The sequence below is a fragment of the Eupeodes corollae genome, chromosome 2, assembly GCF_945859685.1.
Source record: "Eupeodes corollae chromosome 2, idEupCoro1.1, whole genome shotgun sequence".
Lineage (NCBI taxonomy): Eukaryota > Metazoa > Arthropoda > Insecta > Diptera > Syrphidae > Eupeodes > Eupeodes corollae.
In genome coordinates this window covers 124853256-124879761 of record NC_079148.1, presented here as the reverse complement: position 1 = coordinate 124879761, position 26506 = coordinate 124853256, and the positions used below count along the sequence as shown (strand labels likewise).

Here is a 26506-nt window from a genome sequence, read left to right as displayed (position 1 = left end):
AAACGTGCATCTACTCACGAGATTAAACTTATCAGCTTCACCAACTCCTCCAAGTCGACTTATCCTCGAACGTGCTATAAATTCACGCGTAAAGCATGAATCTAAAAAAACACACGCGTTCTTACATGCCGACGGTGATGCTGATGTCCTTATCAAGAAATACTTATCAAAACTTTTTTTTTCAGTATTTAAAATTGCACTAAGCACAAGTTATAGACATGGAAAATTCCAACAACCCTAACGAGACCGCCTCCACCTTTATGGTAATCTAGTCAGACATCGACAAATCTGTGATGAAAATGCACGCACATCCGTATAAATCACGACGCAATGTATTAGCTCAGATTCGAATGGACGTAGTATGAGACCACGTTTTTTGTAGGTTTAAAATCCCAAATGTGTGACAAGTGACAAGGTAAAAAAGAAAACCTTCTCGAAGACCACGTTTTCACGTTGTAAAGGCCCTGAAATCGACACCCACAGCACAACACAAATGTGAATACAACCCTTTCCATTTTTAACACTATTCTTATATCAAAATGGCAATAACGTGCTATTTTAATTTCATCTCAAACAACAGGTGCGAAAAAGTATCAAAGCTCAAGGCGACACCCGCTTCCCTTCACTTCACTTTATTTCACTTCACTTGAACGTACAAGCCCATCGTCGTCGTCGTCGTCGTCGATAGCTTGGTAGCTGCTGTAGAATACACGATGCTAGAAAATCTCTTGGCTGCTTGCTTGTAACTGGAAGAAAATGTAACAAGGACACTACGGGTTATTTTTTGGATTGGAACGCACGGGGGTTACATAAACTTTTTACGAAAAGCTATGAGTTCGACCTTTTTTGGTTTCTCAGAACATAAGCTATGATGCATTCTCTCACGTTTTAGTCAAATGGATGATGCTCCACAGACTGAGGTTTGTGTATTATCCCACTGATGTCGTCTACGCAAATGCGAGCATTGCCAGAGCTTTCTCCTTCAACAGAGTCGACGAAGAAGGCCAAACCGAATCCTATAAAAGCCGATGCCAGTCCATAGTAAAATTCAGAAGTTACCCACATCTTCAATCGTTAAGATATCTCCCATAAAAAGGATTACCTTATACGAAACCTGTTAAAACGGATTAACTTAGCAGTTTCTCATCTAACACCAACATCAACAACAAAAATAAAAATTAACTAACATGGATAACCGTACTGAAAATAATTTCGATTTTGGAGAAAACCAGAAGTCCAAGGCGATTTCTCCACGACGTCAGCGAGCTATGCAGTTCTTGCAGAGCCTCAGCAAACGTCTGGGCCGTCGGGTCCAGAACGACTTGATCTATAACAGTCAAGAGGATCTTCGCAGTTCATCAACAGACTCCTTCTCACTAAGCCTCGACCAAACCGAGAAGAGTCTTCGCAGTTCCAGCATCGATTTCCAGAGCATGTCTTCGGTTGATTCCAATTGCCGTTTGGATAAATTTGAATTGGAAACCGAGGAGGAATCAAACAGCAGTGAAACTCCTGCCAGGACTCCACTTAAACGCATCCACCTTAACCGCATATCAATTTCATCGGTTGGAAAGGTGCTTCAAAGTCTATCATCATCTTCTCGCTCGTTATCGTGCAATAGTACACCTCTCAAGTCACAAAACAAAAAACCCGTCAATAACAAAAATAAGCCCGCTAAGCAGAGCCAACAACAGCAGCAGCAAGCCCAACCACAAAGGATACTTCGACAGCCTGTTAACTATGTTTACCTTAAAGGTATGTCCGGCCTACCAACCCGCAGAGTACCCCGTTCATCATTGTGCTGCACTTATGCCTACAGATAAGGTGTTTATCTTAAAAGAAGTGAAGTTATTCAAAAACAAAAACCCTAAACAAAAAACGAGTGATGCTGTAAAGAGTGACATAGTGCCTGAGACTGTTGAATCAGTGAAAAGAGACTTGAGTCAAAAAAAAAAATATTAATTTTGAAAAAGACAAAAAAAAATTATGATTATTTTCTGTAAAAAACAATTTTAAAACTAAAACAAAACAAAGAAGTTCTTTTCCAAGGAAAATTACAAACAAATATCAAAAACTTAGTTCTTAAGTATTTTTGTACCTAAAATTAGTTAAAGAAAAAATTATTTAAAAATAAATATAAAACAAAAATTAAAACAAAATTATTTATGATGTTCTTATTTTACCTCAACAGGAATATTTTTTTTAAATTGGAAGTATTTTGCTACTTTTCTAATTCAAAAATTTCACTACTACTTTTTCGAAACTTGAGTAAAGTTTAGAACTGGAGAAGATGCAGCTTTTTCTGTTTCTCCTTAAATTGATGCAATATCGAAGTTCTCTTTCGAAATGGGAAGTTTGTTTCACTTTTGTTATTTACTTCAGGACAATGCACTTTGCTTTATTTACTAGGGCAACTTTTATGCAATGACATGCGCTTTAATGATTATAAAATGCAAGTTATATTACAGGAGGAGATTAAGGGAAAAAAGAGATCAGATTCAAAGAATTGGGGATATTTATTTATTGTTTTTATTTAGATTTCTAGAAACAAATGGGTTAATTTGCGCTTGTTTAACATTATGTGGGTTGCATACTAATCTTAAAAATCCAATTTTCAGTTTTAAATTCTAGTTTCCAATCGAATTATTGTTTAATTTATTGTTTAAAATACAAATTTAGATTACAAAATTCATTATTGTTTCATTTAAGACGATTTAGCCAAAACTTGAAATGATCTCTTTTATTTTCTTATTCTGTTTAAAACCAAACAGAATTGGTTTCTAAAATTGAACTTCCATTTATTTATAACACTTATACTTCACATTACTTTTAATGAGAATTACCTAATGCTTTGATAAGCAAAAAAGAAATCATGTCACGTTTTTGAAAACTCAGAAAATTATGTTTTTCCTCATGAAAAGTTATATCATCCTAATAAACTTTTTGTAGTTATTGCTAACGCCTTCTTTACAGCCTATACGATGCTGAAAGCTGAACCACACTTAAACATAGTCTTGAATCTTTGTTTTGTTATTGGCATAGGTTTTTAACCAGATGCTTAGGTAATTATATTTCACCTAGATAAGTTTTGAAAAATTTAATTTGGATATTATTGGGTGGTTTTACAGAATTAGTTAGAGACAGTTAATAAATTAATTTTAAAATCATAGCATACAGTCATATTATTCGAAATCGTTATCACTAATGTTACAACATTTGAATGTTTTTCGTTAATTTTAAAAAATAGACTACGAATTAGTGTAAAGTCATACAGCTGATGGGTTTTAAGTCGTATATAGAATAGATAGGTGAAGAATTTTCACAAATGTTTTGTGCGAAGATACATAAATATACTACTTCTAAAAAAAAAGTACCCATACGCCTTAGTGTACCTGCAATTTTTGGCTTAGAAGAAGTGGGATCACTATTTATTTATTTATTTATTTTATTTCGTGAATGCTTTATAATAGTAAGATACGATATCTTATAATTTAGTAACAAGCTAATTTTTACAAAGAGAGCAAAAAAAACATAACAATAAATTAATACCATTTAGAAAAAAAAGAGAAAAAAGAGGCTGGGATGCGACCCATACTGGTAACTTCCCATCCCGTCTGTCGATTTCTCTTGCTTAAAAGTTTTTCTATATGTTTTTTTACCAAATTTGCGCACTATTTTTTGTAGATTTTATTTTTTAATTACTGAATATTGAAAACAATATTTTCTGTGAAATAAAATAAGTTTGAAGCCAATATTTTTAATTTTTGAAAAGCTATTTGAGCCTAAAGTAAATTTTTACCAAGTTTTAGTATTGTTTTTTTTTAGAGTTTTATTTTTTGTAAGAAAATTGTCCATTTGATTTTCAAAAATTTTTTTTTTTTAAACTTTAACTGAATGTTGACAACAAAATTTTTTGAAAGATAAAAGTAAATTAAAGGCAATATCTCAAAGTTTTGAAAAGATATTTAAGTCGAAAATCAATTTTTACCAACTTTTATTCCTTTGTTTTTTAGGTTTTTATTTTTTATAAAAAAAAAAACTGTCAATTAGATTTCTCTCAAAATTTTATCAGATGCCAAAAACATTATTCTTCGTTGCACAAAATTGTTTTAGAGATGAAATCATATTTCAGTCGTAAAATTTTAGAGGTGACAAATTTTTTTTTCAGTTTTATTGATTTATAATAAAAACCGTTAAATTGATTTTTTTTCAAAAAATATACCTGTTTGGTATCACGTTACAATATATAATATAAAATTTAATTCAAGTCTCTAGCGTTTTTGGTTCGTAAGATATTTAGGGTTAACCAAAATGTTCACCTTTTTTCAGACTGCTATGGTAAAAAAACCACCCACGCAATTTTGTTGAGAGCCCTTTCTGCACCTTTCTGCCTTATTATCTGTATAACAAAACAGACATCTTTCTAAAAATCTTTTATTTCGACTCCAGGGAGCTTGAAACGTCGAGAAATGTCAAAATTTTCAATTTGACAAATCGGACCCATTGAAATTATTTCGATTCAGAGTCGACATTGTCTTCGCTCTCTTGTTCAGCTTTCCATACTCCTTCTACTTTTTTTAAATGAACTATGTGTCTTCTATATTTTTGTCCAGTTTCATCATTTCTCACGATTGTATCCCCATCTTTTAAACTTTCAACAGTATGAGGTGTTGGATCGAAATTTGTGCTCAGTTTTATGTAGACTCTATCGCCTTGTGATATAGTACTTTCAGTAGCCCTTCTTTTTTTATCGGCGTATTCCTTTCCTTTCTCTTTTTGTTCTTTGTCCCTATCTCTAGTTTCTGAATCTTCAAGTTGATAGCCTATAGCTTCTAGAGAAGGAATTTTGTCCATATTTAGTCTGTTGAAGAAGAGCTCTGATGGTGTCTTACAAGGCGAGGAATTGGGCGTACTATTAAACATCATGAGATATTCCCATAAGCTTTCTTTCATGGCTTTTTTTCAAGTTTGCAGATTCTTAACCGTTTTAGAATATCCCGATTCTGTCTTTCCACCTCTCCATTCTATTGGGGCTAGTATGGAATTGTGCTAAAAAGTTTGATGTTGCATTCTTTGCAAAAGGATTTAAATTCCTCGCTGACAAACTGCTTGCCATTATCAGCTGTGATGGATACTGGGAAGCTTAATCTTGAACATCTCCTTAAGCATCGTCATTATTTGGGAACTGGTTATTATTTTTGTAATTTTGATCTCTTTGTACCGGCTATAGTAATCTATTACCACAAATAAATGTTCACCAGTGGGAAGGGGGCCTAAAAGGTCCATCGCGATGTCCAGCCAAGGTAAATCTCGTCTTTTTACGGGAAACGGGGGGTTTGGCATACTCACCAAGGTGTAACCTTTACACGATTTCACTAAGCTTTCGACATCCTTATCTATGCGAGGCCACCAGACTTTCGCTCTCAACCTCCCTTTCATCGCAACCATACCCGGGTGACCTTCATGGGCTGCTTTTAACACTTCATTTCTTAGTTTTCTTGGAATAACTATTTTATTTCCCCTCAACAATATGTTTTCGTAAAAACATAATTCGTTTTCGAAAATTTTGTATCCATGTACAGATCGATCCCATTCTTCATCATAAATGCCCTTTCGAACGGCTTTCGTATCGGGATCATTTTCGGAGCAGATCATTCTTTCAAAGAAATTGCGAGTGGTCGTGAATGCTCGACTATTTGGTAAACATGTGTGTCTACTCCAATTGGTGTTGAATCAGGGGTGGAATCGGCTAAGGTGATTTTTGATTGTCACCTTTGTGATCATAAAAAGTGATCAAACTAATTTTTGCGTCTGTGTAAGGTGATCACCAAATTTTGTTAAGAATTTGGTATCACTTTAAAAGAAATTCATTGACATTTGTTACAATTTCAGTGGTTGTATTCAAAAACCGATCTGAAGCTATCCGGATTATTATGTAATTACAAGTTTTGATGTACCAAGTAGCTGCACAATAGTCAGCATTTAACTATTCTCGTTGAGCACTCTGTCTCCATACAAAGCTGTCGTGAGCACTCCCGCCATATTTTGCATTTATTACCAGAATTTTTCTGTTCTCGTTGCAGATCTATGCAACAAAAATTAATGAATCAAAAAATTGGCTTACGATCATAGCGTTTACACTATGTCTTCCTTTTCTATTGAAATACATATGCTCATTTTCCGAAGGGCGGAGAATCATCAATGCTGCCGATTACTAGGAAACAAATAATAAAATAAAAATCAAGTAATAAAATTAGTTTATTTTTACTAAGAAACAAAATCCTTCCTCCAGAATTTGATATTTTCGTAGGAGAACATTTTTGTTGCTTCTGAAGCCCATTGATTATATTTAATTGTAAGTGGGCACAATTTCAACAATTTTACAGTATGGGCACAGTACTTTGGCCCATTAGAGCTGACCTGTCAGCGCCAACTTGCCTTTGGTAGCCACCACCTCCAAGAAAATTTAAAGTCACGGCTAATCGAAGAATAGGGGGAATGTGTGTTGACCGCATATATAGCACATATACGTACTTACTTTGAACTTGGAAGATCAAGAATGTTTATTTTATTGCGGAGGTTAATCCTCAAGAGCCGGACATTTCTATTCACCCTTATTTTGAGATTCGTTTTCGATCGAAAGTTATTCGAATTCGAGAAGATTTTATTTTGAGATTCTATCGATTCGAAAGTTTGCTGATTCAATCGAAAGTTCATTTAAAAAAAAAAAACTAAGTAAATTTTGACTTTCGAGTGATTCGAACCAAATGTCCTTTTTGTGTAGTTCAGATATTTTCTGGTGAATAGCTGAAGATGTAAGTTTTAACAATTTTTATACGATAATTAAACGAAATTGGTTAAATTGACGAGTTTTTTTTGTTATTTCATAAAGGGCATAGTCACATTCAAATTGGACAAATAGGAAACAAAAAGAAATCCTGATAAGGTTGATGGAGGAGAATCCGGAGGTAGCGAAGGGTTTTTCTGTAAACCGTATAGATGTTGACCGGTTTTGGAAAGATGCTGCCGTGAAGCTCAATAGCCATGGGCCTCCATCTGAAGACGGTGCTACGGTATGGACAAACAAGTTCCCTCCTGTATCTCGATGGAAAGCTCATCCAAGACAAATTTAAATGCCCGTTTATTGAGGCGAAAGTTCCTTACAAATCTACAAAACAAAATCAATTTATTCACCAGGATTTATTTTTGCAATAGAAAAATTTCACATCAATTTTATAGGTATTTACTTTAAATTCTAAGAACATGTTCTCGTTCTTCGCCATAGAATTAAGAAACAAAACTATTGCCATTGTTTACTTTCTCCAAAATAAGAAAATCTACATCGATTTTAAGTTTATAAACTTTGATTGTTTTAATTTCAATTGAAAGTGTGACCATGTGTGACGAATATACATAACATATTAAACGGTATAAACACAACATGAAAATTCAAACCAAAATGGTTACGTTAGTTAAAAAAATGTTTAATTTCATGTCTTGATTAATATTTTTATTTTCAGCATTTTCAGAATGTTAAATCAAAGGCACAAAAACATTCATATTGTCTTGAAATTTCAGCAACTCAAAATAAAATTCAATTTCCAAAGAAAGTGACAACTAAAGAGCTGTCACCAGAAAAAGTCACCAAATCGTGATTGTCACCGGTGACTATCACCTTACACAGACCGAATTTGTTGATTGTGACTGTCACCTATCACAAATCACCTTACCCGATTCCACCCCAGGATGAATGCTTAAGCGCGACAACGGATCGGCAATATTCATCTTTCCGGGCTTATAGATAGATTTGAATTTGTACGCTTGGAGTCTTAATACCCATCTCTCGATGCGAGCGCAAGGTTTTGATTTGGGACCGAAAATTATTTCTAGGTCCTTATGGTCAGTGATGAGGTCAAACTCTTTTCCAAAAAGGTAGATGTCGAAATGTTCTACTGCCCACACAAGGGCAAGCGCTTCCTTTTCAGTTTGACTGTACCGTCGTTCACAATCTGTCAATGTTCTATTTCCGTATGCTATTATTTTGGGACCCTTGCAACTTATTTGCGTTAGCACAGCTCCCAATCCAACCGGGCTAGCATCAGCGACTACCTGCGTTTTATCGTTAACGTTATAGTATCCCAATGACTGGATCTTCGATAAAGTGGTTTTTAATTTCGAAAAGGCGATATTTTGTTCCTTCAACCAAAACCTATCTAAGTTGGCATTTTTTCCTAATTTCTTTCTTAAAAGTTGTTTGAGAGGTTCAGTTGCAGTGGCAAGATTCGGTATCCATTTGCCAATAAAGTTTACCAATCCTAAAAAGCTTTGTAGCTCTAAATTTTGTAATGCTTTCAACATATTTTTCTATAGGCTTGATACCTTCCGGTGTAAGTTCGTGGCCTAGAAATTGAATACGTTTTACATTATAGATGCTGTAATGTTGACAGGCTCGCCAACGCAATGCGTCCGCACACCACAAGACTCGATCACTGACTGACTCTGTGTGTGCACACATGTGCTCGAGACATTGACAGGTATCTCTCTCTAAGCCGGTGTAGTGAGAGTACCTGTGTTAGACTTAGATTAAGTAATGTAGTTTAGCTTACGCATACACTACAAAACCATTTATTTGAAACCACTTTTCAATTTTATCTAGGTTAAGCTTCGGTAGTGCATTCATTAAAGATCTTGATAAACTGTGCGAGATGAAAACCAAAGCCCTGATTTAATTTCTGAACACGACCAAATGGATCTGTGAGCATGAAGCTTGATCCTCATAGCAAATCCATCACTTTGTTTAAATCACGAAGTCACTTTTGACTGACCCTGTAGATATAACATAATTTAGCAACCTTACGAATACTAAGTACACCTTTTAAAGTATCTTAATTTATTAATAGCAATTTAATTTGGCAGTTACAGAAGTCAAAAGTGGTAGATGTCAAAAGTGTCAGATGTCAAAACTGTTAGATGTCATAAGTGACAGATGTCAAAAGTGACAGATGTAAAAAGTGACACATGTCAAAAGTGATTGATGTCAAAAGTGACGGATTTCCAAAGTGGCATATGCTTAAAGTTTTAAAAACACTTTGCTGAATCCACTGTCCATTATTTTAAAAATGAAAATCAAAGTAAGCCTTGAAGTTCATATTTTTCTATAAATATAACCTCGATCCTCAAAAATTTCATTACCAAAAAGCTTCGGGAGTGAGAACGTTAAATTTGAAATTAAAAAAAATGATTTCATACCTTATAAGAAACGTTTTGAAAAATGTGAGCAAAATTAGCTTACAGAAAAAAACTGAGAGAGAAGAAATGGCAATAGATAAAGGGGAATATGATCTTATTTTAAAATATTATTTGAGCTTTTGGAAATTCTAAAATTCAAATAATTTATTTTTTAATATGATCATATTTTCTTTTTAAAGTTCAAGAATTTATTTTTTTATTTATTTATTTATTTATTTATTTATTTGTTTATTTGTTTATTTATTTAATTATTTATTTATTTATTTATCTATTTATTTATTTATTTATTTATTTATTTATTTATTTGGTGGTTTGGTAATTTATTTGTTTGATTTCAGTTTATATTTCTGAAATCAAACAAATAAATTACCAAACCACTGTCACTCACACAAAGTAGCTCAAATGTGACACATGTCAAAATTGGCAGATATCAAAGGTGACAGATGTCAAAAGTGACAGATGCTAAAAGTGGCAGACGTCAAAAGTGACAGATGTCAAAAGTGGCAGATGTCAAAAGTTATAGATGTCAAAAGTGTTAGATGTCAAAAGTGTCAGATGTCATAAGTGACAGATGTCAAAAGTGACAGATGTAAAAAGTGACACATGTTAAAAGTGATTGATGCCAAAAGCGACAGATTTGCAAAGTGGCATATGCTTAAAGTTTTAAAAACACTTTGCTGAATCGACTGTCCATTATTTTAAAAATGAAAATCAAAGTAAGCCTTGAAGTTCATATTTTTCTATAAATATAACCTCGATCCTCAAAAATTTCATTGCCAAAAAGCTTCGGGAGTGAGAACGTTAAATTTGAAATTAAAAAAAATGATTTCATACCTTATAAGAAACGTTTTGAAAAATGTGAGCAAAATTAGCTTACAGAAAAAAACTGAGAGAGAAGAAATGGCAATAGATAAAGAGGAATATGATCTTATTTTAAAATATTATTTGAGCTTTTGGAAATTCTAAAATTCAAATAATTTATTTTTTAATATGATCATATTTTCTTTTTAAAGTTTAAGAATTTATTTTTGTATTTATTTATTTATTTATTTATCTATTTATTTATTTATTTATTTATTTATTTATTTATTTATTTATTTATTTATTTATTTATTTATTTATTTATTTGGTGGTTTGGTAATTTATTTGTTTGATTTCAGTTTATATTTCTGAAATCAAACAAATAAATTACCAAACCACTGTCACTCACACAAAGTAGCTCAAATGTGACACATGTCAAAATTGGCAGATATCAAAGGTGACAGATGTCAAAAGTGATAGATGCTAAAAGTGGCAGACGTCAAAAGTGACAGATGTCAAAAGTGGCAGATGTCAAAAGTTATAGATTTCAAAAGTGTTAGATGTCAACAGTGTCAGATGTCATAAGTGACAGATGTCAAAAGTGACAGATGTAAAAAGTGACACATGTCAAAAGTGATTGATGCCAAAAGCGACAGATTTGCAAAGTGGCATATGCTTAAAGTTTTAAAAACACTTTGCTGAATCGACTGTCCATTATTTTAAAAATGAAAATCAAAGTAAGCCTTGAAGTTCATATTTTTCTATAAATATAACCTCGATCCTCAAAAATTTCATTGCCAAAAAGCTTCGGGAGTGAGAACGTTAAATTTGAAATTAAAAAAAAATGATTTCATACCTTATAAGAAACGTTTTGAGAAATGTGAGCAAAATTAGCTTACAGAAAAAAACTGAGAGAGAAGAAATGGCAATAGATAAAGAGGAATATGATCTTATTTTAAAATATTATTTGAGCTTTTGGAAATTCTAAAATTCAAATAATTTATTTTTTAATATAATCATATTTTCTTTTTAAAGTTCAAGAATTTATTTTTTTATTTATTTATTTATTTATTTATTTATCTATTTATTTATTTATTTATTTATTTATTTATTCATTTATTTATTTATTTGGTGGTTTGGTAATTTATTTGTTTGATTTTAGTTTATATTTCTGAAATCAAACAAATAAATTACCAAACCACTGTCACTCACACAAAGTAGCTCAAATGATTTGCACAGCTTGCATTCGATTACTCAAATATAAATAGATAAGTTTTGTAGCACCTGCTGAAAAATTAAAGTTTTGCATAAGTTTGTTGCACAATAAAACGTGATTGACAGTGTCAAAAGCCTTAGAAAAATCAAGCAACTCTAGAAACGTAACCTCATCCTTATCCAAAGCTTATATCGTCAGTAACATTTAACAGTGCCGTGATACAACTGTGCTTTTCACGAAAACCATGATGAAAGCTGATTTGTCTTAGTAAAATCCTTTTTCCTTAAGACTTGACTTGCCAATGCCAATTTTTCGTAAGTTTTTAAACAACTGACAGCCATTTAAAGAAGAACTGAGCTGGTTAGAATACATTCGGGATTTGACCATACGTATTTCCCCTACAACTTTATTACGAAGTGAGCAATATTCGCGCCATAACTCATTGAACCTGGTATTGTTTCCAGCTATTATAAGCGTCATCCCGTTTCTGAATTAAAGTTCGTATATTTTGGGTGAACCAAGGTTTATTGCTTGGCCTTACGATCTTAGTTTTAGGGGTACGTAAGTATCAAATAAGGTTTTAATATTGTCTGTTAAAAATTCCAATTGGTCATTTGAAGACGGCATATAAAAAATACCTTCCCAATTCTTAGCTCTTGTATCCTCATTCCAGTTGTTGAACATTAATTATATGAAAATCAAAGCTAAACTTTTAAGTCAAAAAAATTAAGTGATGTTTAGAAAAACCTGGTGCAGAAAGCCTGTCATACAAAGCTACATCACTTGAGTTACTTACAAAAAACAAATCCAATAATGTTGCATAGTCATAAAAGAAGTGAGTTGGTGCACGAGTATTTTTTAGTTATTCTGATCGGATTTTTCAAATTGAGAAGTTTCAGACATTTAAAAAAAAAATGCTGTAATTCAATAAAACTCAATTTAAATTACTTTTTTTTTCAAAATTTTGTCCAATTTCAAAAAAGAATTAAAAACCAATCTAAATTCGACGATAAATTCAAAAAACAAGTCAAAAACGGGTAAAAAAATCAAAATGAAAACATATTTTCAAATTTAGGAACCGTTTCTGTTTTAATTCTTTGTTTCCTTAAGATAACGAAAAAACGGTTATGAAACTTTTTGGATTTTTCTCTTTAATTTCTAATAGAAAGTTATTGTAATAGGTCCGATTTGTCAAATTGAAAATTTTGACATTTATCGACGTCGAGTCGAAATAAAAAATTTTTAGATAGATGTCTGTGCGTGCGTGTGTGTGTAGGTTAGTACGTCCGTACGTCCGTATGCCCGTACGTGACGTTTTTTACAGCGTGCATAGCTCAAGAACCAGAAGCGATTTCAACTTCAAATAAATTTTGTTATACAAATAATAAGGCAGAAGCAGAAAGAGCTCTCAAAACAATTGCGTTTGTGGTTTTTTACCATAGAAGTTTGAAAAAAAGGGAAAAATTTTGGTTAAACCTAAATAACTCTTGAACCAAAAACCCTAGAGACTTGAATAAAATTTTATATCATGTATTGTAACGTAATACCAAATAAGCATATTTTTTGAAAAAAAATTTGTCGAACATCGAATTCAAAATAATTTTATCTCCAAAACTATTTTGTGCAACGTAGAATAACGAAGAATCTCTGGTGAGATTTTGAGAAAAATCGAATTGACAGAAATAAAATCCTAAAAAAACATTACTCAAAGTTGGTAAAAATTGAATTTCAACTCAAATATCTTTACAAAAATTTGAGATGTTGGCTTAAAACTACTTTTATCTTTAAAAAAAAATTATTGTCAATATTCAGTTAAATTTTGAGAAAAATCAAATTGAAGATTTTTTTTTACAAAAAATAAAAAACTTAAAAGAAAATTTAAAAAAAATTTGGTAAAAATGTATTTTCGACTTCAATATCTTTTTAACAATTTGAGATTATGGCTTTCACTCAATTTTAACTTATAAGTTTTTTGTTTTCAATATTTGAAAAAAATTTTGAGAAAAATCGAATTGACAGTTTTTTTACAAAAAATAAAAACGCAAACAAAAAAATGTATATAATTTGTTAAAAATAGATTTTCTGCTCTTTTCAAAACTTTGATATATTGGCATTAAACTAATTTTATCTTTTAAAAAATATTGTTGTCAACATTCATTTAAATTTTGAGAAAAATCTAATTGATAGTCTTTTTACAAAAAATTCAACGTAACTAAAAAACAATACGAGTTATTGGTAAATATTTACTTTCTACTAAAATAGCTGTTCAAAAATTAAAAATATTGTCTTCAAACTTTTTTTTATTTCACAGAAATATTCAGATATTCAAGATAAGAAAAAGTTGAATATTTTAGTAAAAATCAAGCATAAAACAATGAAAGTTTTGACCATGAAATATTTTTGAGACAGCGTAAAAGCTTGCACAGAAAAAAATTACTAAATTAGCTTGTTTAATTCTTGAGAAAATTTAATAACAAAATAACGGTTCTATGGGGGTACCCTTCTGGAGCAATAGAAAAATATTTGTTTATTTTGAAAAAAGATAAATCAATAGAAACAATTTTAGGGAAAATTAAAAAAAAATCTGTAGGACCAAACAATTGTATGGGGACTACTGTTATTTTTAGGTTTAAAAAATCACAAAAACTCCTATTGCGAATCGGCTAAAAACGTTGATCAATTAAAAATTGCCAATATTTCCAAATGTTTTATAATGCAAAATGCAAAAATATCAATTTTACTTTCCACAAGTAGGAACTACAGTACTGTCTGGGTCGTGTGGACTAATTATTGCACAGGCTGTCCATGCTAACCAGGTTGTTCACACTATCTTATATTTTGCATATCAAGAAATACAACAGTTTTCGAACTTAAATGAACGTTTTATTTTCCTTCTTTTTATTTAAAATAATGTTTTAAAGTTTTTCTTTTCAACGAGTATGGTATATATAAAAAAATCGAAATTGAGATTCATCAAACATGACATTACTATGGTAGAGAAGTCGGAAAAAGAAGACTTATTTTATATGTTTTATAATAACATTTTTAAGTATAAGTATTGTTTTTGTAAACAGAGTTTTTGAAATCAAGAGCAAGTTCGTGCAACCCAGTTGTGTACTTTATTTCAAACACATTCCTTCTCCTCCTCACAGAAAAAAAAACATTTTAAAAGATAACCTTTGTATAGGGTCCATTATCAAAACAAAATTATATAACAAATAGGAATTTTAAGGGACGATTGTTTTAGACAACTACAATTTAAAATTTCGTCATCTATCAAACTTTGAAAAAATGTGTTTCGATAAGGAAATTATCGTTCTTGATAATTGCGTTTTTTAATAATTTCTTCTTCCAAATACTGAAATTCTTTAAGTTTCGAATATCTGTATATTCGGATCACTTTTTAGGGCTAAAAATAACGTAGGTCAATTAAGTGAAAGGGATTTTAATACAAAATGTAGAAAAAAAGTCGAATTTTTACTACAATTTTCTTTGAAAAAAATATCCTAATCTAATATGGCAATGGACAGTGATGAAATCAAAGTGTAAAGGAAGTATTGCCTGACAATGCAAAATAATGTTCAATATAACATTATGTTTGTATGCTCGTAAATACTTCTGTTTCATGGATTTCAGTCAAAGTTTGCATGTAACAAAATGCATTTTTAATTACATTGCAGACTCTCTATCTTCTACTTACTCAACAATTAAAACAATTGATGCCTCAATTAAATGAATCCCTTTTATTTACAAAGAACAATATAAACAATCATTATATTAAAATAGAAGCTAAAATAGGTACGATAAAATATTTCTTTTGTTGAAATCTGATTAATTGTCAAAGTACAAAGTCATTTACCTTAACGTTGATACTACAACGTCATCATCAAAAGTTCATAGCTTTTAAGGGTACTACCTACTTCGTTTTATTTTTACTATACTAGCTCGTACTTCCACATCCAACTATATACATATATATAAAATAAGTGCCGGAAGAATCCGGGTACATTATGTGCATAGGGTTTAATAGTAGTTTTTTCCGTCTTCCCTCTGTTCAACAAGTCTCTTTGTGTCTATATTTAATGGGAAAACAAGGAACAAGGATCGAAAATAGCTGATGGATAAACTGACGTGATTTCTAAAACTGCTAGTACATTACGCAAGTAGGTACATGAATGTGGTTTGAGTTTGGGGTGTAAAATTTAATTGGTGTTCAATGTTGTATTTAATTAAAAGAGCACTCCGACTTCGGAAGAAAAAGAATGTTTACATAAGGAACATTAATTTTGTATATTTTCTTTTTTTGTGATTAGTTACAAAAATTAACAAAAAGCATATTCGTTGTACTTACATCGTTAACCAGTTTAAACATTGGAAATGCTTTGCTTAATGAAAACAAGTAAATGTAATTGAATTTCCAAAATTTTGCATTAAAAATTAAAACACAATACTGGACTAGGTCGCTCAAACTAACTCATGTCTGCTTAGAAATAGTACCTTTGTTATAAGTATTAAAATAAACGCAGGAAAAATATCTTTAGCTTTAAAAAACTTAAATGAATTTTAATTTAAAAACAAAAATTCTTTCGTTTTTGAAATTTTAAAACATGTATGCAAATTTCTTATGTGCGAAAATATTCACTATAAAATATAAAGAAGCTTTATTAGCCTCAATGGTTGTTTCAAATAAACAAATGTAAAGGTGTTAAATCAGAAGCCCTAACAATAGTGGCAGCAGAAACAAGGTTTCAATTCTTCACGTTAATAAATTGATAATCACACATTTTTCCAACGTCTTTATTTCTGACTTTGAAGGTCGTTCACGAAGATGGAGAAGTGCTTTAGTTTAATAAGCTGCAATCGTATAATGATCACCATTTTGTATTGCATTGAAGTTTGTGTCGTTCCATTTTCAGTAAAACAGCAGCCCAGGAACAAACATATATTTTTAACTAACCATAGGAAGTTATTGTAACCGGTCCAATTGTTGAATCGAAAATGTTTACATTTCTCAACGTTTCAAGCTCTCTAGAATCAAAATGAAAGATTTTTAGATAAATATCTGTGCGTGCTTGTGTACGTATGTTCGTGCGTCCGTACGTTCACGACTTTTTTTTGGTCGTCCATAGCTCAAGAACCAGAAGAGACATTGACTTCAAATAAATTTTGTTAAACAGATAATAAGGCAGAAAGATGCAGAAAGGGCGCTCAAGAAAATTGTGTGAGTGGTTTTTTTACCATATCAGTTTAAAAAAAAAAGGTGACAATTTTGATTAACCCTAAATATCTCATGAACCAATGTCTCTAGAGACTTGAAATAAATTTTATATAATACATTGTAACGTGATACCACACAAATATATTTTCTGAAAATAATCCAATCAACGATTTTTTTCATTTTTTTCATAAATAAAAAAAAACTGAAAAAAAATGTTTCATCTCGAAAATTGTACGAATGCAAAATGATTTTGTCTCCAAAACAATTTTGAAAATCGAATTGACAGTTTTTTAATAAAAAATTAAAACGTAAAAAACATTACTCAAAGTTGATAAAAATTGAATTTCGACTTAAATATCTTTTCAAATAATTTTGATATTGGCTTTAAACTACTTTAATCTTTTAACAATATTGTTTTTAACATTATGTAAAACTTTGAGAAAAATCGAATTGATAGTTTTTTTTACAAAAATTAAAAACCTAAAAAAATGTTACTAAAAGTTCGCAAATATTTATTTTCAACTTTTCCAAAACTTGAGATATTGGCTTAAAACGAATTTTATCTTTAAAAAATATTATTTTTAACATTCAGTAAAATTTTGAAAAAAAAATTAACTGACAGTTTTCTTCTCAAACATAAAAACCTAAAAGAAATAAAAAGAGGCTGGGATGCGACCCACACTGATAACTTCCCATCCCGTCTGTCGAATCGTCTTGCTTAAAAGTTTTTCTATATGTATTCGTATCAATTTTTACCAAATGTGCGTACTATTTTATGTAGATTTAATTTTTTATGAAAAAACGGACTGTTGGATTTTTATATATAATTTACTGAATATCGAAAACAATATTTCTATGAAATAAAATAAGTTTGAAGCCAATATTTCAAATTTTTGAAAAGATATTTGAGTTGAAAATCAATTTTTACTAACTTTTATTCAATTTTTTTAGGTTTTTATTTTTTGTAAGAAAAACTGCCAATTCGATTTTTCTCAAGATTTTTCAAAATGTTAAAAACAATATTTTTTATAAGTTAAAATAAGTTTGAAGCCTAAATTTCAAGTTTTTGAAAAGATATTTGAGTCGATATTCAATTTTTACTAACTTTGAGTAATGTTTTTTTTTAGATCTTTATTTTTTATAAAAAAAAACTGTCAATTCGATTTTTCTCAAAATTTTATGAGATGTCAAAAAGATTATTCTTCGTTGCACAAAATTGTTTCGAAGATGAAATCATATTTCAGTCGTAAAATTTTGTAGGTGACGGACGTACGAACGTACGTACACACGCACGCACAGACATCTTTCTAAAAATCTTTTATTTCGACTTTTGGGACCTTGAAACGTCGAGAAATGTCAAAATTTTCGATTTGACAAATCGGACCCATTACAATAACTTCCTATGGGAAGTTAATAATACTAAAAGTTCGTAAAAATTGATTTTCGATTCAAATTTCTTTTCAAGACTTCAAGATATTGCCTTCAAACTAATTTTATCTTTTAAAAAATATTGTTATCGACATTCAGTAAAGTTTTTATATAAAATTAAAATCTACAAAAAAAATATCTCGTGAACAATAGAAGATATTGACTTTTAATTGATTTCATTCATCCAATTTGTATTTGTTTATTTGAGAAATAAAAAATTTTAAGAAATGCTACTAAAATTGGACTAAAAATATCGTTAAAAAAATAGAATTTGAAATTAAAATATTTTATTATTTTTAATTTTTTAAGAATAATTCAACTGACATTTTTTTTAATAAACCACGAACTTGTACAAACTTTAAAGTTATCAGCGTGGGCTGCATACCAGCCTCTTTCTTAAAATTATTTTCCACAAGTTTTTGTGTTATTATTTGTAAATTACATCCCGTTCTTTAAATATGGTAGACACATGAATGAAATACAAAACTTATATACGTAGAACATACTATGAACACTCTTACGTATAGACGTCTCCATTAAAACAATTATTTTGAAGAATTTAAACGGCAGTCATTCATAGTCATATATAAATAATTGAATTAGAATAGTACTCAAAACATAAACAAACATTATATAAGTTATGAAAGAACGGAGTCTTCTTTCCAGAAAATCGAACTTCCATGAAACTTTCATGACGTAAATTTTTTTTTAAGGTACTCGTAATGTGAATATGTCTCTGAAACAAATTTTTGTAAAGAGGCCAAAAATTGTATCTTCATCGGAAATGAAAAAAAATGTCTCGTACGTAATTACATTTGAAATGCTTATTCTAAAAATCGTTGACATTTTAAATGAACTCCAAACACACATCAGTACAAATGTTTCTACTTATTATTAGACTTTATTTTCTTTGTTACATGTTATAAATTTTATTGAACTATCCATCACAAGTCTCGCATGACATTCAAAAAAACGTACATCCATATATGTATATCCTTTTATCCTTACACCAATGTAAACTAATCATTTGACACTTCCCTAATGGACTAACCATTCACTATTACTCGAATATCCCCCTTGTTTCAAGTACTTTATCTGTGTAATTTGGTGTATAAGCTTTATGTACACACCCGCAATGATTTATCCTTGTACGAACATCCTTCTGCTCCTAATTCTGCAATATATACATAAAGTAAATCCTTTGCAATATTCTCTGCGGATTTCATTGCAAAACCGCAGAAGATCACATCATATTTATACATAAAAACCCTTACATAAAGCATATAGGTAGATGATAGAAGAATCATATGGACGATGACATCGTGCCACCAACATCATATCATCCTATTTTTATCTCCTATAACCCATCAGCAGCAGCATAATCCCACCTAATACATCTTCCCTTCAAACAAAAAGTAGTGCAACTTCTAGCATCACAGTTAAAGAGTGTTTATATACAAAACGGCCTTATAATATTGCACAAAGGACAACGCACTTTCTTATTGTTTACATCCTCGACGACTGCACTATCCTTAAAAGCTCCTCCACCATTCAGGGGAACCATCGCTATCGAACAGAATGCGCATATCCTTGGAGCAATATAATATCCATTTCGCCACAGAAAGTATAAATAGATGTCCTCAATCTGAAACTTTTCCATTCGTTCACTTGCCATTCTGTGTGTTGTTCCAACTAAAAAGGCACAAAGCTATTTTTGTTTCGTAAATAAAATAAGACATTTGCGAGTTCTTTTTTATATTTAAAAAAGGCAAATCACTAGTGGATGCGAGTGCATATCCTTGAAGTGCTTTGGTTATACGAGTAGTGTGTGTGTGTGTATCTAAGCGAAGTGTGTGACGTCCTACATGATTTGAAGGACTTTTTCATAGTCGAATAAGAACAAAAACAAATAAAAACATTAGTCCGGTTCAGTGAATGATTGGTGCAGCAGAAGTTGAGTGATGAAGATGGAAACTAGTCGCATATGTTACATCGACATTCCATCGGGACCAGGCAGCAACCGCTCACTGTCTCCAATGACACCGTCACCTCGTTTCGAACGCAATCTGGGCTTCTTCCACGCCCTTAGCCGACGTTTTGGCCTGAGGTCACATGACGACCTCATCTATAATGGTGAAGACGATTCTCGAAGCTCCTCCACCGATTCGTGTTCCTCGACAACCGGCAACTTACCGAGTCCAGTGCCAGCCAAAGATGTTCATGGCTCAAATCTAGAGCTTTCCTGTGCGTCCAGTGACTGCAGCAGTACTGTGGACGATAGTGAGAAGACCGTTCGTTCTACCTCACGTCTCCATCGTCGTTCGACATCATCGATTCGACGAGCATTCGAAAACATCTCAATCTCATCGCGATCCCTATCCTGCAGTGGAACATCATCGAGCAAGGAGTCGTCCCAAAAGCCAACGAAGAAGGCCATCATCTCGAAACCACCTCAACGGATACTCCGACAGCCTGTCACTTATACATATCTCAAGGGGATGTCAGGACTGCCCACTCAACGTGTTCCAAGAAGTGCCGTATGCTGCCACTATGCCCACCGGTAAGAATATTCAAATAAAAGCTTAACAAAAAATACGTTTTCTTTTTTCATTCGAGAAAATTTTACTCGTAAATATGTATAAGAAAAAAATATGCTTTTTTTAAAAAACGATAATTTTTATTTATTTTTCAAACAAAGTGCACCCCGAATTTACTTAAAAGTAGAATAAAAAATAAATTTTAATAAATAAGTAACATTTTTTCACTCCCAACTTAACTTTAAAAAAAAAAAACAACCAAAAATCTAAACACAAAATTTATAAATTTTAAAAGAATTTCTATGAATTTTCAAAACTAAAATAATTAATTTATAAAAAATACTTATATATATAGAAAACAAAATGCAATACAAACATAAATTACTTAGTTTATAAAATGGTTAGTTAAATCTTATGATATTAATTTCTATAATCAAGTCTATAGTATATTCCCATTTTTTTAAATTATTTTTTATTATTAATTAACAAATATAAAAAAATACAAAAATATTTAAAGTGCATAAGATTTATTGAAGTAAATATTAAAAAAAAAAAATATGTAAGGAAATTTTTAAGACTGGAAAATTAATATAAAACAAAATATAAACAAAAATTAATAAGACAACACAATGATATAGTGTTTATAATGTATAAGTAAAAAGTGAATTTTATTACTCTGAATATTATTTTAAAAAATGTTTCTTTTCGATTTTGTGTATCTTTTCTTTTCGTTATTATTTCAATACGTATTAATTGTGCCTTTCTTAAGAATTAAAAATACGTATAACGACTTTTTTCTCATATTTTTAATTTTAATTAACAAAGTTTTATTTTATTTTGTAATACAATACAAGCAGATGTCGAAGTTTATACATTTTCGCAAAATCAAAGTATACTAACGGCTATCATTCTCCCTCGAACATTGAAAATGTAAATCTGTCCTCGGAATTAATTGATATCGAGTTAAAAAAAATTCTTGGAAAATTGGGTCCCCAATGCATTGGAGTTCTTTCTGTTCGAGGAAAAATTGTTTCGAGGAAGCTCTACGATACGTTGTAGAAATATCGAAAAAATAAAAACATTCCCAGGTAAACGTGATTCTCTGAAAATTCTTGATAGGGTACGTTTTCTAGGGGCTTGGTATTTCCTTTTTTGTATTGATGTCTTATTTTTATCGAAACATATTTTTTATTCTTATTCGTTGCAGATTTTTTAAAGAATGCAACTTCTTAAATCTTAAATAGATAGTTCTTGAAAGATAGTTAAACTTTTTAACAATGAAATTCAAGTAACATTTTTTAAATTCTGAATATTTTAACATTGAAAGAGATAAAATTCAATTCTGTTTGCATTTTTTAATATCACGTCAATGAATATGAATATTATCGAAAGTTTATATCTGAATTCATTGATGACGTAAATAAATATACACTTCTATGAATATGAAGAAATTTTATGACAAATCGCTGAAGCATATTCCATTTGGAGTTCAATATAGCATAAAATGATTTGTGTGGGACTGAAATAATTCTAATGACATAAAGTTTCCATGAAATAAGATTTGAAAGGTGTTTCAAATTCTTATTTCATACGAGGAGATAATAGTTGTTTAAAAAAAAGTCAATACCAATGAATTTCTAACAGATTTTTTTGAAAATGTATTCCAAATACTGTGATAACTTCCCATTGGTGCCCTTAAGATGTACTTTTATTGTAAGTCAAATTGTTGGCTCCCGGGTATTATGCTAGAGGTATTAGTGTGAGTTTCTGGACAGTAAAATATTTTCTAAGGGAATCTGATATGTTTGAGGAAAAATATCTAGAAGTATTGTGCTGGAAAAGAATAAAACTTTACCTCATTGTCATTTCTTAACTAAAACAAAACAATAATACTAATTAAAATAAGGGATAACCATTATTTCTAGGGGCTTATATCTGCTTCAAACAGTCATAAAGTCAATTGATGAAAACACTAGTTATGGTGGTTGCTGCTTTAATTTCCTTTGACTGACATGTAACATAAATTTTCATTCGTTCATTTTGTTTTGATTTTTCAAAACTGAAAATATAAAACTTAATAGTTACTTTTTAAAGACTATAGTAGCATTCGAAAAAGTAACTTCATGTTTTTCGCTTCAGTTTGTGAAATCAGAAATTTAGTTTTTGGACTTATTACTAAACAATTGTATCAATCCTTGTTTCCATTTCTATAAATCGATGATTTTTCTCTCTTTGGTAAATGGAAATTTAGATATGTATGTGTTTAGATCAAAATATCAAAATTATTGTTAGTTTTTTTTTTCAGCAAAAAATCTGTCCAAATTTCTTCCGGCTCAATTTTCTAGAACATAAGTTGTCATTCAAACAAAAGTATATTTATAGTTGAATATTTATGTATTAATTTTGGTGTCAGCTTTTTTTAATGTCTTTTTGCACACTACGATGTTATAATCAATACAAAAATTGGACTTAGAAGTCGGCATAGCTACTCTGTTTTGAGAAATGGCTGTCGAAAAAAGGTTATTTCTTAAAGACTTTTCAATGATAAGCATAATTAAAATTTGCAATTCTACAAATTAAATCAAATATCTCGGCAGAAATTCAGCTGAAATTTTAAAAGCTTTTAAATTTTTTAATTTAAAGTTTGCCAAATGAACATTTCTTAGGTAAAAATTTATATCTATAAGTGATTATTTTAAAATCAAACGGTTTGTATTTCTCGGGAAATGTATGATTTGGTGTTCTAGTTTACCCCTTTTCTTGAGGTCTTTCCTTTAAAAATGTATTTCTAATTTTAGATTTTTTTTCTTCTTTCAAATTTCAAGAATCATTTCCTTACACTTTAACAAAAAAATTGATAGATTTAACCTGTATCGCGATATAAGTTTACCTAGGTCTAGGACCATTTATAGCTTTCTTTAGATTCCAAACAAGATTTTTAAAATATTATATATTTTTTGAAAGGGTGCCTTTTCTAATTTTAACTTCTTAGAGTAGTTTTAGTCAGTAAGGTTCCATGTTCTTATTTCTAAATCTAAGTTTAAGAATGTCAGTTGTTCTTGTATTTGGAAAACACGTTTTCGAAACTTTGACATCTGCATGTTGGTTTTCTAGAATATTTTAGAAATTTAAAATACTTTATTTGAATTTTCATTTTTTTTAAACTAAATTTTAAAAAATTGAGTTTTTTCTATATTAATTAACTTAACCCCCAAAGAGAATAGTAGAAATCCTTATTAAAGAAGGATTTGATGATAACCTTGCTAACCATAATATGCCAAAAGCACTACAATTGTATACTTATATCTATAAATTTTAGTATTATATAAAATTACACACACAAGAAAAACTCCATCTTTTTAAAGTGCAAACTGTTTTAAAAATTAAATTTAATACATAAAACAAAAAATGATTGATTTCCTTTTATTTTGATAATTGCATATTTCTATAATCAATAAAAAATAAAAAGAACGTTATGAACTGCACTTTCGTAGCGAAGATACTTTTTTTTTAAAAAACTAATTTTAAATTTAAAAAGCAGAAATTGTTTTTAATATTCTATAATACAAAAGGAAATACAATTGAAATGAAGGAAAAGAAAAACATATTGAAATATCAATAACTTTGTAAATACAAATGAAAAAACATAATAATTATTGCTACAATAAAAACGATTGAAACAAATATTATATACAAAAATCATTTATAATTAGTATTTGAAGTAATAAATAAAAATAAAACCGAAAGAATAAAAAAACATTAAAAAAGAGAATATACCCTCAAATTAAATTTGTCTTTGCGTTTTCTATTTGCTTTATATTTGTTCACAGATTGGCTTGGTTAACTTTTCCTCGTTATAATTATCACTTAAAAGGATGAGAAAGGAAGTTGATAATTTGATAAGTCGTAGATTGCAAAATCATTGGTTTTTGATTTGAACTAAATAAAACTGTAATAAACCTCGGAGAGATTTTAATAATGTCCTTCCTTAGATAACTTTGATCAAATTCATATATCCTTATGAATTAACCAAACAAATATCCTAGAACGGGAATCAATTCCTTTATTAGTATGGAACTAGGTCATAGAAAACACATTACTATATATTTTATTTTCCAATGATTCAGAAAGAAAAATGTTTGAATGCCAATAGGCATTGTAATGAATTGTACTGACCTACATTTTTATCTCATACCCTATGCTATGTTACTTTCCATCCATGGAGACTTCAGACGTGATTTGAAGTAATTTATTAAAAGCTTTTGGCGTAGGTAGATAGGCATTTAAGAAAAAAGTTGACATTTGTGTTGTCTGTCATTTGTAAAAATGTCACATCTTTTTAGGTATGATCGATTTGAAAGTGAATTGAAGAACACTCTTGTTGGTCATTTTTGTTGTATCAATTTAAGGTACGTATTTTTACCATCCCGTCTGTCGATTTGTCTTGCTTAAAAGTTTGTCTATATGTACTCGTATCAATTTTTACCAAATTTGCGTACTATTTTTTGTATATTTTATTTTTTATGAAAAATCGGACTTGGTGTTTTATATACAAATTACTGAATATCGAAAACAATATTTTCTCTGAAATAAAATAAGTTTGAAGCCAATATTTTTAATTTTTGAAAAGCTATTTGAGCCGAAAGTAAATTTTTACCAAGTTTTAGTAGGTATTGTTTTTTTTTTAGAGTTTTATTTTTTGTAAAAAAAACTGTCGATTAGAATTTTTTAAAAATTTTACCAAATGTTGAAAACAATATTTCTTATAAGATAAAACTAAATTGAAGCCAATATTTAAAATTTTTAAAGAGATATTTGAGTCGAAAATCAATTTTTACCAACTTTTATAAATTTTTTTTTCAGGCTTTTATTTTTTGTAAAAAAACTGTCAGTTCGATTTTTCTCAAAAGTTGTCCTAATGTTGAAAACAATATTTCTTATAAAAAAAAATCAGTAAGAACCTATTATCACAAAGTTTTTAAAAGATATTTGAGTCGAAAATCAATTTTAACCAACTTTTATACATTTTTTTTTAGGTTTTTATTTTTTGTAAAAAAAACTTTCAATTAAATTTTTCTCAAAATTTTATCAGATGTCAAAAACATTATTCTTCGTTGCACAAAATTGTTTTAGATATTAAATCATATTTCAGTCGTAAAATTTTGTAGGTGACAAATTTTTATTCAGTTTTATTGATTTATAAAAAAAACCGCGTTATTGATTTTTTTCAAAAAATATATTGTTTGGTATCACGTTACAATATATTATATAAAATTTAATTCAAGTCTCTATCGTTTTTATTTCGTGAGATATTTAAGGTTAACCAAAATGTTCCCCTTTTTTCAAACTGCTATGGTAAAAAAACCACCCACGCAATTTTGTTGAGAGCCCTTTCTGCATTTGGCTTATTATCTGTATATCAAAATTTACTTGAAGTCGATATCTCTTCTGGTTCTTGAGCTATGCACGACGAAAAAACGTTGCGATCGTACGGACGTACATACGTACGTACACACGCACGCACAGACATCTTTCTAAAAATCTTTTATTTCGACTCTAGGGACCTTGAAACGTCAAGAAATGTTAAAATTTTCAATTTGACAAACCGGACCCATTACAATAACTTCCTATGGGAAGTTAAAAAACTACTGAATATCTAAACAATATTTCCTGTGATATAAAAAGAGTTTGAAGACAATATTTTTATTTTTTTAAAAGCAATTTGAAACGTAAATAAATTTTTACCCGGTTTTAGTATTTTTTTTTTTTAGGTAAAAATTGTAAATTAGATTTTTCTCAAAATTTTACTGAATTTTGACAACAATATTTTTTAAAAGACAAAAATAGCTTAAAGCAAATATGTCTAAATTTTGAAAAGATATTTCCGCCGAAAATTAATTTTGACCCACTTTTATTCATTTTTGTTTAGACTTTATATTTTGTGAAAAAAAACTGTCAATTCGATTTTTCTCAAAAATTGAAAACAATATTTCTTATAGAAAAATAAGTTTAAGGCCATAATCTCAAAGTTTTGAAAAGATATTAGAGTCAAAAATC

The 26506-nt window shown here is 29.9% G+C and overlaps 2 protein-coding genes across 2 annotated transcripts; both read left to right on the top strand.

The window, feature by feature from the left end:
* The first annotated feature begins 1071 nt into the window (after window positions 1-1071).
* Window positions 1072-2094, top strand: LOC129947656 (uncharacterized). The gene has a single exon (XM_056058289.1). The coding sequence runs from the start codon at window positions 1188-1190 to the stop codon at window positions 1821-1823; it is 636 nt and encodes a 211-aa protein (XP_055914264.1). The 5' UTR covers window positions 1072-1187; the 3' UTR covers window positions 1824-2094.
* Window positions 2095-19611: 17517 nt separating this feature from the next.
* LOC129947876 (uncharacterized) lies at window positions 19612-20698 on the top strand. Its single transcript, XM_056058619.1, has one exon. The coding sequence runs from the start codon at window positions 19874-19876 to the stop codon at window positions 20474-20476; it is 603 nt and encodes a 200-aa protein (XP_055914594.1). The 5' UTR covers window positions 19612-19873; the 3' UTR covers window positions 20477-20698.
* Window positions 20699-26506: the final 5808 nt, after the last annotated feature.